Genomic DNA, 20,339 nt, shown 5'->3' on the forward strand with positions numbered 1-20,339 from the left:
AAAAAATCCCCTCAAACACTAGAATTATACAATTATTAAAAATAGTTCTGAAGAATATATAATATGAAAATGTCTATAACACAGTAAGTGAAAATACTGGGTACAGATTCTATTAAATACTGTAACTCAAATATTGTAGTATAGAACTGTAGATGTGTTTAAGTAGAAAAAAATGAAAAGATATATTTTAAAATGTTCCAATGATTAACTACAAGTGGTATGACTGATGATTTTAATTTTCTTCATCTTTTTCTGGATTTTAAAATTTCTTTGCAATGAATTACTTTTATAAAGAAGAGAAGTTCCTCTTATTAAGGAAAAATTTACCTTAATAGTTCCAAGATCCATCGGATTTTTGACAATGTCATAGTAGTTATGGAGTCCCAAAGCATTAACATCAACAGGATTATAAAAGGGCCACGCATATGAGAAATGTTTCTTTGCGAGCATTTCTTTAAGAATTTCACTACAATGCCTTAATTGTTCAGTTACTTTAACAGTCTTTACATCTTTATATTGTTGCTGAGAATCCGGCAAAACATTCTTCAGCACATTTTCTTTTATAGGGGGAATTCTCACTGATTTATTTTCTATGAGTGTTGGAGAAGATTCACCACTTGCTTTAACTACTGCAGTTGTAGGAGTTGTTGTGTCTGCTTTCCTCTTCACACCCCTTGCAACCTAAAACAGAACAATTCAACAAAAAACTACATTAAGGTGATATTCAGAGCAATATTTTTCAATTATTTTGATCATTATTCTTATAAGCTAAAAAAAAATGGAATGATTACTGGCGCCGAAAGTCTTTATATAGATAATTTACACATACTGTTTCAATCCATGTATTAAACATTAGGAAAGGTTAATTTCTTTTTATAGGTAAAATAAATACAATTTTCTACCCACACCCCAAGAATGTCTTGCAAACGCTTCAGATGAATGAAAGGCAGAAAAGCAAAGTCAATGGTTACACCAAAAAAAGTTTCTGAATACCGGAAATCAGCTAGAGTATACAATTTTAAAAAGAAAAATATGCAGGTAGACAACTTCTGATTGTTAATACTATCATGATTCTAAGACAGTTCAAATTCTACTAAGAATCTAAGAAACCTCTAAAATTTGGCAAGTCTTCTAGGTCTCTGTTCACAAAATGTATAGAGAGGCAGAAATAGTGTGACTTAAGATTGCTACGTGTTGAAGACCAATTTTCCTATCAACTGGAAAAAAAGTATAGACACTACAACATCCAAAGTTATGTTGAAATATTTAAGAAACCAATGATTTTAAAAGTACAATAAACTTACTTGGGCCACAGTTTGTGAGCTAGAGTTGAGTGCAGCTCCTTGTGCCATGTTTAAGTGAGAAACAGATGCCTCCGTAGGAATTGCTTGCTGCTTAAATACTTTCTCTGCTGCTTTGGGGGATGGTTTCTCTTTAATGGAAGAAACAACTTCATTCTGTTTAGTGCCTAGTAAAGTATGAACCAGAGTCAAATATTTGAGTGAGTACAGTATAAAACACCATTTTCTCTCTTAGTATTCTATTTTAATTCATTTAGGTCAGCTTTTTAGCAATACAAACACTCTCATTCCCCTTTGAAATCCTCCCACACAGTTGTTGACAGTGTTAGACCAATTTAGATATAAGAAGAGAGGTTTCTTAATATTATAAAATATATTTAATTTTATAGACATCTGATTTATTTAGCACCACTAAAGGCCATTCCAATGAGAATTTTTTCCCAAAAAAAAACGGAGCTTATTTTTCTGAGCATTGACATTCATATTTGATACTTTGTGATAAATTGCAGTACATGTCTTCTTATTATAATGGAGACGTCAAAACTTATTATTAATGGCATATTTATCAATTTTATTCAACAAGGTGACTACCTTAAACTAAGACTATTAGTAGAGCTCTGTGGTTAGCTTCAGGTAGCTGTGAACATGAGCACAAATTTCAGATACCCTGGAGACAAACCATATAGTACTATGTGAGGTCTTCAGCATGCTCTACATAAATATCCAAGGACCTCATAATTGTTACAGATCGTCCACAGAACAAAAGATGTGAATATGATTCTCTTATCAATACATCCTCAGACAGTTCTGCCATAGGAACAATTGTGCATATTTTTCTGCCCTGTATGTTACCAGAGAATGTTATAAAATATTTGGATCACATCACTCTGAAATCTCTTATTACAAAAGTCCATCCTTCCATAAAGGCACTCCATTCTTGTATTATGATTGCTCAGGACAAAACCCTTAGAATCATCTTTGACTCCACTGTCTCTCTAACCTAATATCCAATCCACCAGCAAACGCTGTTAGCTCTATCTTCATATCCAGAATCCAACCACTTCTTACAAGGGGTAATCACCTGGTCCTAGGCATCATCTGTTCTCAACTTGATTACCGCAATAACATCCTAACAGGTCTTCCTTTGGCTCTTGCACTTTACAGTCTGTCCTCAAAATAGCAACCAGAGTGATCTTTGAAAACTCAAATCAGATCCTGACACTTCTGTTCAATGCCCTCCAGTGGCTTCTAATCTAAGTTAAAACCAAAGTCCTCAGAATGGCTCACCGGATGTACATGTTCTGCGTGCCCTCTTCCCACCTCTGCCCTCCTTCCAACTTCAGTTCCTGTTACTTCCCTCCTCCCTTATTTCACTCTAGCCTACTGGCCTTGCTTTCCTCAAATTTAGTAAGCAGGAGCAGACTATTTGTTTTGCCTGAAAGAAGATATGCTTATATTTCACTCCACCATTTCCTTCAGGCCTTTACTCAAATGTCACACTCTCAATCACCTGTATAAAATAACTCTTTCTCTCTACCCCACCTTCCCATTATCTAGCTCTCTCATTCTGCTTTATTTTTTTTCCATGTCATTAACACATTTGATATACAATATATAGGCATCCCCGCTCTCCAATTGTTGCTAAACAAACTCAGGAACTTTGAGAACTAAACAGATTTGAATGTATTTAGCTGGGCATGGTGGCTCACACCTGTAATCCCAGCTGCTTCAGAGGCTGAGGTGGGAGGATCACTTAAGCCCAGAAGTTTGAGACCAGCCTGGGCAACAAAGCAAGATCCCATCTCTACAAAAAGTAAAAAACTTAGTTGGGTGTGGAGGTGCATGCCTGTAGTTCCAGCTACTGGGAAGGCTGAGGCAGGAGGATCACTTGAGCTCAGGAGTTCACGGCTGCAGTGAGCTATGATCACGTCACTTGCACTCCAGCCTAGGCGACAGTGTGAGACCCCATCTCTAAAAAAATAATAATGAAAAATAAAAAACTGAATAGATTTGACTGTATTTTAAGATAGGGCTGATATTCCTCAATATTTGAGTTCTCATTACTCACTAAATCTTAGGAATAAAATACATTCAGATAATCTCACATCCTTTGATATTCCAACTATTACTGTTTGAACTCAGGAGCTAAATAGATATGTATAGTGAGAAATACTTATATTTACTTTTTTTTTTTTTTTTGAGGCAGAGTCTCACTCTGTTGCCCAGGCTAGAGTGCAGTGGCATCATCGCAGCTCACTGCAAACCCAAACTCCTGGGCTCAAGCGATCTTCCTGCTTTAGCCTCCCAAGTAGCTGGGACTATAGGTGCGTGCTACCATGCGCAACTAATTTTTTTCTATTTTTAGTACAGATGGGGTCTCACTCTTGCTTAGGGTAGTCTTGAATCCCTGAGCTCAAGCAATCCTCCCGCCTCAGTCTCCCAGAGTGCTAGGATTATAGGCATGAGCCACCACGCCCGGCTTTATATTTACTTAATATTGCCTATATCCCTCACTAGAATAAAAAACTCTGAGGGTAAGGGGACTTTGTTTTGATCACACCTATATTGCTTGTGCCTAACTCAGTATTTGGTACCTAAGAGGAAGATAATAAACATTTATTGTATGCCTATTATATGTTAGGTACCATTTTAAGTGCTGGGGTACAATAATGAACATGACAGCCATAGTCTTTGCCCTTGTGGAGCTTACTGTCTAGTACAAAAAACAGACAAAAAAATAAATAATCAAATTTATTATAAGTGATGCTAAGTGTTAGGAAGGAAATAAATAGGGTGCTGACTAAATTATGGCAGGAACCTATTATGGAGAAGGTAGCCAAGGAAGGCCTCTTGAAAGGTGACAGTTAAGATATCACCATAAAGGCAAGAATTAGCCAGGCAGGGGAACTGGGTATAGAGTGGAGACAAGGTGGCAGTAAAAAACGTATTCCAAGACAATCAGTGGGGAGAACCCTAGTGAGTAGAAAATAGCTCAGGATGAGAATGGAAAATTGGGCAAGGACCGGATCACAAAGGGCCACGGTATGAAATTTAGATTTCATTCTTCTGTGGGAAGTGAAAGGTTTTAACCAGGTAAATGACACATTCTAGTTTGTTTTTGAAAGATCACTTTTGCTATTGTGTAGAAAATAAACCAGGCATCATAATCAGGATAACTGGGAGTAAGGAAATTGTAGCTTGCACTAGGATAGTTCCAAGAGAAATTTGGAGGTTGAATCCAAACAATTTACTAATGAACCGAATGGGAGAGAAAGATTAAATCAAGGAAGGAATCAAGGATAACGTCGAGGTTTCTGGCTTGAACTCTGTGTGTGTGTGCGTGTGTATGTCATTTTCTGTTATTGGGAAGATCAGTGTTTAACTGTGAGCATGTTAAGTGTGAGATGTGTGTAAGACAAGTGATGTTGACTGGCTTGAATAATTTGTTGCTCAGAGAAAACTATATTAGAGACATAAACTAACAGAGATCAAGTAAAATGAGAACAGAAAAATATCAATTAAATTTTGCAACATGCAGACAACAAGTGACCCTGACTGACAAGAATGTTTTTGGCGGTGCAGTAAAGCTGGAACCTATACTTAGATGAGTATGAGTATACAGAAAGAAAGCAAAGAAATGGAACAGTGGCTGGAAGAAGGACATGGGTAAAGAAAGATTTTTTTTTTTTTAAGAATCAATTTTTCTTTTCTTTTCTTTTTTTAAAAACACTCATTTTATCATTCAATTCAGTGGCTCGGAATTCCTATGGGTCAGTCTGAGAAATTAAATTTTTATACAATCGTTTATGTCCTGGCTGTGAAGGGAATATTTTAAAAATGACATACTAAAGCAAGTTTATAGAGTAATGAGACTAACCTCATAGAGAAGGACATATTAATGATGCAAGAAACAAAAGGGATAGATAACCAAAGAAATAAAATTCTGGAGCTGACATGATCCAGTAATAAATGAAGGCATTGGCCCAAAGTGATAGGGGAGGAAAGGATCTTGTTATATGCTTTCACGCTAGAAGATTCCTCTGTGTGGAATGTTCTTCTTCCAAATCTGCTCATTGAAGCCTCCACTGAACCTATTGTTTGTTGGTCTCTCTCTTCCTACTAGAATGTAGACTCCAAGAAGGCAAAGTTTTTGTTTTGTTCATTGATATATCCTAAGAGCTTAGAACAGTGTTCTGTCATACAATAAGCACTCAAGTATATGTCCAATTAATAAATCAACATCAATTCAAGTTCAGGTACTAAATTTTCTTTGCCATAAATTATCAACATGTAAGTAGCCAAATATTTTAGACTAGTTACTGCCATATAACAATTTTCCTACCACTGTGTATAAAAAAGACATGACTCTGGCAATAGAATGCTTCTATAAAAATTTATTTGTATACCCAGACCTTCACTCTGAAGCTAAATCCTACCTACCCCGCAAGGCCAAACAGAAGTTTTCTCACCTCTAAAGCCTTTCCCAACTTTTCCAGGACAAACCAATTTCTCACTCTTTGGAACCATAGGCACATACTACATGTATAATGCACTGTCATAATTTTTTATTTTATTTCCAACTAAAAATGTAAATTTAGCTTGAGGGTTAGGGTAGTCATACTTCTTTGTAGTCCCACAAAATGTGCCTTATGTGACAAATATCTAAATATGTATTGACAGAGAAACAAAATCAAAGAACTTTTGTCTAAGAGAAACTTATGCTCTTTGCATAAGAAACTTATGCTCTGAGCATCTGAAACAAGCAGCCACAGGAAAGTGTTATTAAACACTGTTTTTTAAAAAATGAGAGCATTCTACAGATCAGTAATTTTTACCTTGCTAGAGATAATAAACTTAAATCAGCAATAATTAGCACGTTGATTTAACAATTTACTTTTTTTTTTTTAACATTCCCATTTTGCCAGTTCAGGTTTAACAATTTAAATACCATACTGATGTGTTATCTACCCTACAAGGGCTTATTTTAATCCTCCTGTAGAAGCCTAGGTTTTACATTATCAGACTTAAGATTAACCTTTTTGAAAATAAGAATAAAATAAGAATTTTAATAATCAGTGAATATCTCACAGATTTGGTTGAAGCAAACTGTAAGTCATGACCCATCTTAAAGATTTATTAACAATAAAGAAAAAGTACATATTACTATCAACAAAAACCTCTATCATTAACCCACTACAAGCCTCCTATATACCAGGCACTTAACTATACACTTTACAAACATTTACAACCATGAAAGATAAATATTTTCCTAATATTATAGATAGGAAAATGAACATGGAATGATTAAGGAACTTAACGAAGATTACACAGCTTGAGTGATACAAAGATAAACTAACATTTATGACATATTTGGCTAACCTTTACAATAAATCCATTTGAATACTTAAGATTAATGTTATAACTCCATATTTAAATGATATGATTGTTAGCTGTAAAGATGTTTCCTTCTAAAGCTTTTTGTAAGAAAAAGTTAGAAAAAAAGACAATATTCAAAAAAAAAAAAAAAAGACAATATTCAAATCCAACGGTTAACATTTCATTTTCAGCTATGTGATTTTTTTAGTACAGAGAGCACTGTGAATTGGGCCTTCTTATCATTGCAGCACAGATATAACATCCACTGAAAATAGTAATAACAGCTATGATTTATTGGGTCCCTACTATGTGAATGACACTAAGTTGCAGGAAACCTGGCTCCAAGGTCATAATCAACGCAATCCTACTTATTCTTGCATGATACTCACCCTTGTGATCAAGGTTCAGCAGATTGTCTAAATGGAAATTGGTAACAATAGAATAGGATATAGAAGGACATCCAGATGTCTGAACCCTTTGAGGGATTTTATATTTACTTCCAGTCATTACACATACACACATACATACACATGAGAAAGAGAGAGAGAGAGAGAAGGGTGGGGGTAGGGAAACAGACAGATGGAGGGAAAAAGGGAGATGGAGGAGGAAAGACGGGGAGAGAAAATGAGAGAGAGAAAGAGAAAACATAAACTCTTTACCTCCTGGCTTACTTTTCTTTATTCTGTCCTTACCACCCACAACTTGCTCTTCTTGTGGCATCTGAGATAATTTCTGCATAAACAACTTCTCTAGAGCTTGTGCCATAAGAACAATGTCATCTCCAGGCTAGAAAATATATTAAATATACCGTAAGGATATACACAGTATGGTCACTGTACTGAATTTTTAAAATTCAGGCCACCTTATGGAAGGAAGTGACATAGTACTCCTAGACAGTACTTACCTCTTCCAAATTAAGTTTAGAAAATAATGAAGCAACTAACATTTTAAATTCTAGCACCCTACCCCTTCAACTTTTATTTCTAAGTTAGGTAGCTCAGGAAAATTGAACTTCATTTAAAAATGTTAAATGTGAAAAGACCTTTTGGAATTGTTAAATTAAAATGAAATTGCCAATGGTACTGGTTACTATGATACTGATTTTTAAAAAATTCACATTGGAGTCAGGTATGGTGGTGCACACCTGTAGTCCTGGCTACTCAGGAGGCTGAGGCAGGAGGATTGCTTGAGCCCAAGAGTTTGAGTCCAGCCTGGGAAACATAGTGAGACTTTGTCTCTTACAAAAAAAAATTCACAGTGGCTAATAGTTTAAAATCTCTTATACATATAAGGTGACATTTATACTTACCTTGAGAACCAGATCAAAATTTCTATTACATTTCAGTGTCACTAGTGATTTTGAATAAACTAAATGCCAGATACTTAGATTTCTCATATTTACATGGAATATAAGCTTTAAAATATTTAAATACTCTAGAACAGTTTGAAAAGGATACAGTACCACAGGAAATAGGAATACTATATGGAGGAAAAACCAATTACACAAATCCAATTTTATGAGTGAGAGCAAATGTGAAGATTAAGTTTAAAAATGTCCACACATACACCATACGCACTAACACAAATGTGGCTGGGCGTGGTGGCTCAAGCCTGTAATCTCAGCACTTTGGGAGGCCAAGATGGGAGGACTGCTTGGATCCAGGAGTTTGAGACTGGCCTGGGCAACATAGCAAGACCCTGTCTCTACAAAAAATAGAAAAATTCATTGGGTGTGGTGGCAGGCACAGTCCCAGCTACTCGGGAGGCTGAGGTGGGAGTATCACTTGAGCCCAGGAGTTTGAGGTTACGGTGACCTATATTCACGTACTGCACTCCAGCCTGAGGGACAGAGCTAGACCCCGTCTCTAAAAAAAAAAAAAACCAAACCAAACAAACCAAAAAACCACAACACACAAATGCAAGTAAGTACTACTTGAATAGAACAAAGAATGTGTGTGATCTTTAAATCAACTTATTGTGAAGTCTAGAAGTATGAAATTTGTTTAGCTTCTTAGGTTATGGCCAGAGATCCATACTGTGAATACTGATGTGTGAAAATTATGAAATCCAGTGAATAAACATTATCCTTAAAAAGATGTAAAATATCCCAAATCAAGACTTGAAATCTGAAATCAGCGCATGATTTTTATACTTATCTCTCCTATACATAACAGTAAAGAATTTGTAAGTATAACATAAGGCTTACATACCTGGTTGTACAAGTAACAATTTGAGAACATAGTATTGAAATCTTCTATACATTCTGAAGCCTTCACATAATATTTATTTTCCAAGCGCTTCTTAATTGTATTTAAATCCATTGGGTTTTTTATAATGGTATAATAATCCTATGGTTTTGAAGAAAGTCTAAATGTTAGTAAGAATTAATACACCACAATCACTGGTACACAAAGAAATTTAATAAGAAATTTGTCTATCTGACAAATCCAGAGTAAAATCCCAGCTTCATGGTTTACTAGCTATTTACAAATTACTCAACCATTCCATTACCAAATGGCTAAAAATTCCTAACATAAGACCTAATTTGAATTCTGTACATCATACAACTGAGTCTGCCACGGAGTGTCAAGAGAGACTTCATAGAGAAAGTGACATTAGTGATAACCCTGCATCAAAAGATCTAGTGACGGCTGGGCGCGGTGGCTCACGCCTGTAATCCTACCACTCTGGTAGGCCGAGGCGGGCGGATTGTTTGAGCTCAGGAGTTCGAAACCAGCCTGAGCAAGAGCGAGACCCCGTCTCTACTAAAATAGAAAGAAATTAATCGGACAACTAAAAATATATAGAAAAATTAGCCGGGCATGGTGGCTCAAGCCTGTAGTCCCAGCTACTCGGGAGGCTGAGGCAGGATTGCTTGAGCCCAGGAGTTTGAGGTTGCTGTGAGCTAGGCTGATGCCACGGCACTCTAGCCTGGGCAACACAGTGAGACTCTGTCTCAAAAAAAAAAAAAAAAAAGATCTAGTGACACATGCTACAACAACAAAACATGTACTATCATTTATCACAAACTGTTAAAAGAAGAATGTCAATGCTCAGAAAAATAAGCTTGTTTTGGGGGAAAAATACTCATTGGGATAGTCTTTAGTGGTGCTAAATAAATCAGCTTTGTTACATTATTAAATTATTTTATAATATTAAAGACTATTTTTTACAGACATTTTATAGGATCTTTCTTTTTTTAAACTAACATTATTATTAACACATACTTACAGGCAACTTTAGTTTCACAGCATCCACAGGATGTTGAAAAGGCCAAGAAAAACTATGCTTCCATAAAGCCTTGAGGACAACTTTTTGTAGATACTGCAGTTGATTTGTCAATCGCCCACTTTTCTTAGTATTTATATACTCTGGTGGAGGAGGGTTAACAATAGCTGTTTGTTGACTTGGCAGAGACATTCTTAACTGCTTCAAGTCCTGATATTCCAATGCTGTCTACAAGTACATGTCCTGAAAAAGAAAAAAACTGAGTACCTTAGAAGCACTTTAACAGATATTGTACGTTAAAGCACATTGTGATGGGTGGGGGGGAGCCAAATGATAAATGAATCAATGTTTAAACAAAGACGAACCTTTTTCTATACAAGTAGTAAAAACTGTTTCATTATGTTATTTATGCCTTAGTCTTGGATGGTTTCAATTATTTTACCATTTCAGTCTTTCAGCCTTTCAAAAACACAAATTGACGTCTTAGCAGGAAAAGTCTATGAATTCCTGGTAAAAAGAATTAACAGGGAATGTTAAAGATATTATTGGTATATAGGTATCCCCTTTGAGGGATTTTATATTTACTTCCAGTCATCTAATTTGAATAAAATGATTTATTTTATTATTATTATTTTTTTATTTCAGCATATTATGGGGGTACAGATGTCTAGGTTACGTATGTTGCCCTTCCCCTCCCTCCCCCCCAAGTCCAAGCTTCAAGCGTGTCCATCCCCCGATGGTGTGCATCGCACTCTTTGTGTATGCATATACCCGTCCCCTCCTCCCCCTCCCCCCTGCCCAACATCCAATAAATGTTATTCTTACATGTGCACTTATGCGTTGATCAGAAGTGATTTATTTTAAAATGTAACTTATTAGAAAGAAAAATGCATTAAGTGTTAAAATGTTGTTCTTTGGCCCATACATTAGATGTAGATTTGCTACATCTAAAATAAAATACTTTTAAGTTTCATGGGTATTTCAGAAAGACAGTATCACATATTCCTAGATAGCATTATCATTTTAAGGATAAAAAAGCTAAGGTACTACCAATATGTACACAATACCTGAAGTGCATCAGCAAAATGAGTATAGTTATCAAATAAATTGTCCATTCTTAGAGACCAGTGTTAACACTTAGGCAGTATATCTTTGTTTGTATTAAAGCAGTGTCACTTCTCAACTCTTGTGGCATATTAATCACTTGTGGGTCTTTTTAAATTGTGGCAAAATACACAACAAAATTCACCATCTTAAGCATTTTCAGTAAAGTATATTCACATTTTTTGTGAAAGCAATCCCCATAACTTTTTCATCTTGCAAAGCTGAAATTCTATACCCATTAAACAACTTCTCTTTCTACGCTCCCACCAGTACCCGGCAACCACCATTCAGCTGTTTCTGTAAATTTGACCACTCTAGATACTTCATATAAGTGAAATCACATAGGATTTTTCTGTGACTGCTTATTTCACTTACTATAAAGTCCTCAAGATTCATCCATGTCATACATGTCAGGATTTCCTTCCTTTTTAAGACTAGATAATATTCTATTTTGTGTGTATCACATTTTGTTTATCCATTCACCCACTGATGTGATGTCACTTGGGTTGCTTCCACCTCTTGGTTATTGTGAATGGTGCTGCTATAAACATGGGTTTACAAATATCTCAAGACTCTGCTTTCAGTTCTTTTGGATAAATATACCCAGAAGTGCAGAAGTGGAATTGCTAGATATTATGGCAATTGTACTTCTAATTTTTTGAGGAACCTCATCCTGTTTTCTATAGCCTCTACACCATTTCACATTCCCACCAAGTGTACAAGGGTCCCAATTTCCCCACATCCTCGCAGTTACTTGGTTTTGTTTTAACAGTAGCTGTCCTAATAGGTATGAGGTACTATGGATCTTCTTAAAAATTCTAAAATATCTCCCAATGTCTGGAGACAGGGCTTGGGAATCAGTTATGTTGGTTTTTTAAAGGTTACCTAGTGCTTCTGATGTGTAGACAAGATTGAGTACCACTGCATTAAATTAACTTGGAGGTGGTTATAAACCTTGTAATTTATTTCATCTCATGATTTTGCTTTTCTCATGTTATAAATATATGAAATAGAGCACTTAAAATTCATTAAGGGCAGGTGCAGTGGCTAACACTTGTAATCCCAGCACTTCAGGAAGCCAAGGTGGGAGAATCACTTGAGGCCAGGATTTTGAGACCGGTCTGGGCAACACAGCGAGACTCTACCTCTACAAAAAATTTTAAAATTAGCTGGGCATAGTGGTACATGCCTGTATTCCCAGCTACTTGTGAGGCTAAGGCAGGATTATCACTTAAGCCCAGGAGTCTGAGGCTACAGTGAGCTGTGATCATGCCACTGCACTCCAGCCTAGGCAGCAGAGTGAGACCCTGTCTCTAAAACCATAAAAATTAAAAACAAATAAAAATCATTAAGAACAAAGATGGAGATATTCTAGGTTGGCACAACCAAACTGGTTCCTATCCTGGCTTTGCGAGTATTTAAAGCTAGCCTACTTTTGGGGTGTCCCAATCACTACACCCTCTCTCATCCAAAAAGGTTAACCACTATGCTGACTTCTATCACCACAGATCAAGTTGTGACTGTTTTTGAACTTTACATATAGTATTATTTACTACATATTATGTTTTATTGGGCTTCTTTTCCCCAACATTTTTTGTGAGACTTATCTGTTATTCCCTATGTAGTTTGTTCATTTTCATTGCCATAAAGTATTCTGTAGAACTGTAATACCATAATTTTTCCAATCCTATTGAGACTTCGGGGTTGTTTCCTGCTTTTGACCATGCAAACCAATGCTGCTATACGCTTGTAGTGTATATATGCACGCATTTATGTTGTTGCATTGAAACCTTGTTCAACCCAGGAATGAATATGCTAGGTCATACATATATGTTCAACTTTAGTAAATCTGCCAGTTTTCCAAAATGTTGTTGTTTAAGGGTCAACTATACAACCTTTGTCGACGGAATATTTTTAAGTAAAAATCATTACTCGTTTTCAGCTCTGTCTTGTGGTCTCATTTTCTACATTTAATTCTTTATCCGGAATTAACTTATACTTGTATCTCTGCCTACAGACATGCTCTAGTCAGTGCCTTAAATTTTTTTCTTAAAAATACCTTCCCACACAAAAACCTGCACACAAGAGTTTTTAACAGCTTTATTCATGATTGCCAAAACTTGGATGCAACCAAGATGTCCTTCAGTAGGTGAAGAGGTAAACACGATGGAATATTATTCCACACTGAAAAGAAATGAGCTATCAAGCCATGAAAAGACATGGAGAAAACTTGAATGACTATTACTGAGTGAAAGAAGCCAATCTGAAAAGGCTACAAACTGTATGATTCCAACAATATATTTTCAAAAAGGGAAAATTATAGACACAATAGAAAGATCAGTAGTTGCCAGGGGTTTGGGGAGGAAGGAATGAACAGGCAGAGCACAGATGGTTTCTAAAGTAGTGAACCTAGTCTGTACTACAATGGGGAATACATTCGTCAAAGCCCATAAAATGTACAACACCGAAAGAGAAACTATGGTGTAATAAACTATGGACTTCAGGGATAATGATGTGTCAATGTAGGTTCACCAGTTATAACAAATGTACCACTCTGGTGCTGAGTGTTGATAGTGGGGGAAGCTGTATGTGTTTGAGAGCACAGGGTAGATGGGACTCCATATGTTCTGCTCAATGTTGCAGCGAACCTAAACCTACTCTAAACAATAAAGTCTATTTAAAAAACAAAAACAAAAAACCTTTCCTGCTATATGCTTGATTGCTAACCTAAAATTTTCACTCTCCCAAATATCATTAAAACCTTGAAACTTTCCAAATCCCTCACTGGCTTTCTTCGGTTATCTTCCTAGACTTCTCCATAGTGTTTAACATGTCTAAGTACACAGTACTGATAAAGTACCTATAAAGGTTTTTTCCCCAAAATGTTCAATTGAATGTAATCAAGCTTATAGATTTAACTTTCATTTAACAGAAAATTCAGGAACTAGAGTTTTGCTGTCCAAAATGATAGCCCCTAACCACATGTAACTATTTCAATTTAAATCATCCAAAATCAAAATTTAAAACTTAGCCACATTTCAAGTGCTTAATAGCCACATATGGCTAGTGGCTACTGTAGAGGACAACACATATATAGAACATTGTCATCATGGCAGAAAAATTCTATGGGATAGTGCTAGAATAAATAAAATGAAACCATAAGGAAACAGACAAATCTAGAGTATAGAATATTCTAGAAAACAAATGGCCTATCTTTTATAAAGCCAAGGTCATTAAGGAAAATAATGAAAAGACCAATTCGTTATTCTATATCAAATATTGATTTGAAAAGATAAGCTATAACAGACATTTTTGGGACAGCTATAGAAATTTAGGAAATTGTTCAGTTTGATAGATGTGATAAGAGTGATTATGCAGGAAAAAATTTAAGTATATGCTCAAGAAAAACTTGGTGTGAATACTCATATCTGTATTATTATTATTTTTTAGCTGAAGAAAAAGTATTTATTGAATTTGATTCTAGTATAATTAAAAATTCTCAAAAGGAATCATAAGGGAAATGTCTACTTTATTAAAATTGCAAGTTAATAAAAAAACATTTAAAAACACATGGTATCAGTAAGAACTCCGAAATCTTCAGAAGATAGCTATAGCTTAGGCATATTGTTTCTCAGCCCTCAGGCAGCTGCAGTTGCTCCATATATCACATTATATATACCCCACTTCTATTTCCCATTGAAGAGAAAATGAGGCATAGGATGTGGAATGATCTAATGTTAGGCACTTCCTTGACTCCATCAGGATTGATGGATAGAGAAGAAAAGTGTGTTTTTAAGGTTTGATGTAAAATTTCAAGCACTTTACTCTTTGTAAACTGCAGAAGCTAGCCATCTGGATTGCCTTGGATGGATATATGAAGTTGCAGGTTTTGACGATGGTTTGTCTTGCTGAACGACACACGAGATAAGCATGAATCCTCTGCTTGGTAATGTTCTTGAGACAAATGTTAGCATAGTTCTAGAAAAAAAAACCCTTCCCCTTCAAAACCTGATATTGGATGCCACAGTCACTTGGTACTGTACAAAAACGTAACAGTCTTGCCATATATTGGTTATAGGACATCCACATCCCAGAAACACCTCATCAGGAAGCACATACCAATCGGCAACTGTCAGTGCTCTAATTCTGACATGAAACCAGTTTAGAGTACAGTATACCTCAAAGATTTGTGGTGCTCCATACCCAAAGTCACAGCAATGAAGAGAAAAACTGAAGCTAACTTTGTAACACCGGATCCAAAGCAACGACCTCTCAGGATGCAGACAATAAAATCGTCGTATGTGTATTATATAAAAGGCTCGTGGGAAGAAAACTTACATAGAAAAGCAAACATGGCAAAATGTTGACAATTGTTGAATACCCTGATGTTCTTTTACTGTTTTCCTATATGCTTGAAAATTTTAATAATAAACTTCACTATGATTGAGGGCTATAGATAGACTGAACATGAAGGGACTGAACGTGAACAGGAGTTCTGTCACTGGGCAAAATAATAGCTAATATTTCATAATCTGATTATCTTCTGCAGGGGGAGGTGAATGTCCTGGTTTCTAATATGAAGTGAAGCTCACTGCCCAGCAAAATGAGTAAGAATTTTCCTCTTTACAAAGTACTCTTTATAATTACCCCAGTCTTAGTGTTCAAAGTATTTTAATCTTCTGTTTCTCATTCTTTAATAAGCTTATGTGGCCTTTTATGATATCTGGCAAATGATTGTGCCAGATAGATGTCAATTTCATTTTACTTTCTACAAAGACCTGATTATTTAACTCAGAAAATGTCATCACAATAGTCCTGCAACAGATACCAAGAGGTTTTCACCTTATCTTGACATAATGGTAGGTCATAATCAGTTGTGAAGTGTCAAAGTAATCTGTCATTAACTTAACAGATTGGTTAATTCAAAGTTTTCTCTAAAATCACTTACTTACACTCACACTCCAATATGCCACGTTAAGTAAGGAAAAAAAATATGGAGTTAACAATTATACTGGCACTATGCATAATCTGTAGCCTAACCTGTCTATATGAAAGTCCACTGCTGTTTCTAACATTCACAGAGAGTTATTTTATTCTTATTTCTGCTTTCAAAACATTTTTTTGCCCATGGATATATTTCTAAAAAGAAGTATGTCATAAGCAGATGAAATCTAATGTCAATAAGATTTTAATGTTATATTGTAACCACCCATTACAATTGCTCAAAGACAATGTATCATAAATTATTACAAAAAGTTCTTGTTTACCTTGTTAATTCTGTGGTTCCATGAACAAGTTGCCTGAAAATTACATCCCTTTTGCCTACTCAATAATTTACAAAATAATTGGTATTTCTGGAGAAATTCTTAAAGATAATGCGTCATTTAAGGAATTCTTCAAAAGTTTATTTGAATTTTAACATCCCTGTGATGTAAAATTTTGATGAAAACGGTACGCAAAGTGTTATACTGTTCTATCCCCCAGCCAACCAATCCCCCTACTACTGTTTAGCAATTTCTTGTGTATGTCCTTTCAGAAATGGTCTGTTTTTTGCCCTTAATTCACCTTTAAAAATATCCCAGTGTAGGCTATGTGTGGTGGCTCAGGCTGGTAATTCTAGGACTTTTGGGAAATTGAGTGAGAGGATTGCTTGAGGCCATGAGTTCGAGACCAGCCTGAGCAACACAGCAAGACCATCTATACAATAAATAGAAACTAGCCAGGCATGGTGGAAAGTGTCTGTAATCCCAGTTACTTGGGAGGAGGAGGCAGGAAGATTGCTTGAGCCCAGGAGTTTGAGGTTGGAGTGCGCTATGATGACACCACTTCACTCTAGCCCAGGCAACAGAGTGAGATCCTGTCTCAAAAAAAGAAAAAAAATTTCCCAGAACAACATATACATTATTGCCCGTTTCTTTTTAATTGCTGCATAGTATGTCATTGTATGAATATTATGGTTATTTCTAATCTTCTATTATATACAATGCTGTACTGAATATCCTTACAAATACATCATTGCATATATATGCCAATATTTATTGGATATATTCCCATTAACAATTTCTGGGCCAATACTTTTAAATTTTGGTAGGTGTTTAATTGTTCTCTAAAGTTATCTCAACTTATATTTCTACCAACAATATATAAAATTTTAAACTCCTTATCGTCTTAGCTTTGGCCTTGAAAAACATTTTTTTTTAAATTTAAACTTCAAAGAAAAAGGCTTTGAGGCGGTTGTGAATATTTCAAACTCATCCCTGACAAATACTACAGAGCAAAGATTTTTTGAAATGCATACATAAGCTTAAAAATGTTCCAAGAAACATAAAAGTTCGCTTATAATTGAATGCCTGCAAAGGCATATCAGGAAGAGCCCAGTCTCCTTGGCAAAAGTCTCCCCCTTACAAAAACATCAGGATAAATCAATTTCTTGAGTTTGCCAAGATAAAAATTTTTTTAAATTCCTCAATGATTTTTAACCACAGTGGTGCAGGTATTAAATTATATTACCCTATAAGCATACCGAAGTCTCAAAGAATTGAGCTGATTAAAAAACAAAATTAATATAACTTATCTTGAGCCTAGAAGACTCAATTTCAGATAAGTATAGTTAAACTTTGAGGCTTTGAAGAAATATTGTTTAAAAAAATAATTTCCATCTATTTCAATAAATGACAGTAAGTTATTCTGTGGTGTGGCACGTCTGGTAGAACTTCCTAACAGGTCTTACATATATGCAGGGAGGCAGTACAACATAGAACTGAGGAGGATGAATTCTGGATAACAGATAGCTCTAGGGCTCAGAAAGGTCAAAAATAACCTGGCCTGGGATGAGGTCATATATTAACTCTAAATCCTACATCAAAAGAGCAGTCTCCAATTCAAGTGAAAAAAATAGTTTCTTCAAAACTAGATTAGGCTTCAGTTAACGCCAGAGGTAATTGGTTATCAATGTATATTCTTTATAATGATTCAATCTCATCTGCTCCTCTTATCTCTTCCCTTCAGGTCTAAGAACGAGGCACCTTTCTGTCTAGAACTCTTTTCCCGGAACTCTAGATAACACCCCTTCCTGAAGGTCCCTGCTCCCTCTTTTCTGTACTTTCAACATTGCTATACTAGCTTCCCTCCATATAAACTTTCTCAAGCCCCCTTAAAAATTCTTCCTTTAATCCTATCATCTCCTTATAGCCTCAATATTCTCTTCTGTACTTCACAGCAGGGCATCCTAATCACATTGTCTTTATTGCCCGTCACCCTTGGCTTTTCCCTACCATTCCTCTAAAATTCCCCTTACACTAAGGTTAACACTTACCATACTTAGTTGTTAAATCCAATGGATTCTTTTTTAATTTTATCTTACTTGACCTCTCAGCAACATCTGTCACTAGACTATTATGACTCTCTTAAAACACTCCTCTAGTTTCCAGGATACCATTTTCCAAATTCTATTTGTTTATTTATTAAATACATATAAGGCATCTACAGAGTGAGACCCCGTCTCAAAAAAAAAAAAAAAATAGAGAGAGAGAGGAAGGCAACTACAACGTTGCCAAACACTGAGCTAGAATTTTGGGATACAGTCTCTTTACAGAGAATTGTTAATAGGCAATTATAACTCAATACACATAATTACAATCCCTTTGTCACTTAACACCATGAATTAATGCAATGGTGATGTCTCGATTTTGGGGGGCACCAATTTGCTTAAGATCATGCTGTTCAACCCACTGTCCTTCATGATATACAAACCCTTTTAAAATACCCTCCTTGGCCATCTCACTAGACTCATCTCTTGCTACTGCATCAACTCCCAACATTGTGCCAGCCACTCAAAAAACACAATTCTTTTTTTTTTTTTTTTTTTTTGAGACAGAGTCTTACTGTTTTGCCTGGGCTAGAGTGCCGTGGGGTCATCCTAGCTCACAGCAACCTCAAACTCCTGGGCTCAAGTGATCCTCCTGCCTCAGCCTCCTGAGTAGCTGGGACTACAGGCATGCGCCACCATGCCCGGCTAATTTTTTTTCTATATATTTTTAGTTGTCCGATTAATTTCTTTCTATTTTTTTAGTAGAGATGGGGTCTTGCTCTTGCTCAGGCTGGTCTTGAACTCCTGAGCTCAAACAATCCGCCCGCCTCGGCCTCCCAGAGTGCTAGGATTACAGGCGTGAGCCACTGCACCCGCCCAAAAACCACAATTCTTGCCAGGTACCATGGCACAGCATCTGTAGTCCCAGCTACTCAGTAGGTTGAGGTGGGAGGATCAGTTGAGGCCAGGAATTGAAGGCTGTAATTTGAAATGACGATGCCTGTGTACAGCTACTGCGCTGCAGCCTGGACAACACAGCAGCCTCATTTTTTTTAGTAAAGCAATTCTCCACTGTCCTACCATACCCTGTGTACATACATCCATGCCTTCGAGAAATTTCTCTTTATCCCAGCTTCCCTCATCACTCTTTAGTCTAACTTCTATTTGTCCCTCAAGACCCAGCCGAGTTATCACTTCTACTGAGAAATCTGCCTCCTTCCTTCCAACCACCCAGGCCCTTCCCATGGGTCCCAAAGCACCCTGTCCATATCTCTATCTTAATTCTTAACTAAGCCAGTGTACTTCGAGGTCAGGCCCACCTCCAATTCTGCAGCACCCTGCAAAGGGTTTAACAGGTTCCAAGGAATTAATAAAGTTGAATAAATGAATCAAGGACCAGGATGTCCCTGTCCCAAATGAGGACTCGCAGAATAAACACAACAAAAATGCCAGCTAAAGCTAAAAGCTCCGTACTTTCTCCTGCATTCCCAAACCGATAGTACAGGTAGCAGCGACCCACCAATCCAAGACCTAAGAGGAACTCGCAGACCGTGTTTTTTCGAGATGGGAGGAGGCAGTTGCACAACCGGACCCCCATGTCCTCTCCCCAACCTCCTCCTTCCCAGCCGTCCCTGGCACAAAAACCAAACATTTAGGGGGAAAGGGTCGGGGGGAGGAGAAGGCTCATTGGGGAAACGAGCTTGCAGTTGGCAAGGCCAAAGGAAAGCAACTGGCAGCTCACCTGGGCTGCAGGCACGAAGAGGATGGCCTCCCCAACTGCCTCTTGCCTGTCGCATAGTGTTGATGGGGGAGGGGAGAGAAAAAACGGTTTTTCCCAACCAAGGTTGCCCCGAGGGGCCAGCCTAGGGCGATGCTTCCTGTAGAGAGTATATTACCTGTTATGAAAAAGACTTTAAATGATCGCCCTTTCCAGTTTGCACAGATGAAGCGGTGCAGGACAGCAGCTCTCCACCGTCCGTCGCAGCCAAATCTCACCCTAATGGCGGCCGCTAGTCGGCTGC

At 36.7% G+C, this 20,339-nt stretch overlaps 1 protein-coding gene across 1 annotated transcript in view; it reads right to left on the minus strand.

Moving 5' to 3' along the window:
• Positions 1-20,127, minus strand: part of BRDT (bromodomain, testis-specific) — a 67,104-nt gene extending 46,977 nt beyond the window's left edge. Inside the window, exons 1-7 of the mRNA XM_012661043.1 lie at positions 20,060-20,127; positions 19,792-19,848; positions 9,909-10,148; positions 8,888-9,025; positions 7,337-7,463; positions 1,305-1,468; positions 328-681 (exon numbers count right to left, since the gene is read on the minus strand). Coding sequence (XP_012516497.1) covers positions 328-681; positions 1,305-1,468; positions 7,337-7,463; positions 8,888-9,025; positions 9,909-10,097 — 972 coding nt within the window. The 5' untranslated portion in view covers positions 10,098-10,148; positions 19,792-19,848; positions 20,060-20,127. The remainder of the gene's footprint in view (positions 1-327; positions 682-1,304; positions 1,469-7,336; positions 7,464-8,887; positions 9,026-9,908; positions 10,149-19,791; positions 19,849-20,059) is intronic.
• Between the last annotated feature and the right edge of the window lie 212 nt (positions 20,128-20,339).

This window comes from Propithecus coquereli, unplaced genomic scaffold, assembly GCF_000956105.1.
Source record: "Propithecus coquereli isolate 6110/MARCELLA unplaced genomic scaffold, Pcoq_1.0 Scaffold7, whole genome shotgun sequence".
In the NCBI taxonomy this organism is placed as follows: Eukaryota; Metazoa; Chordata; class Mammalia; order Primates; family Indriidae; genus Propithecus; species Propithecus coquereli.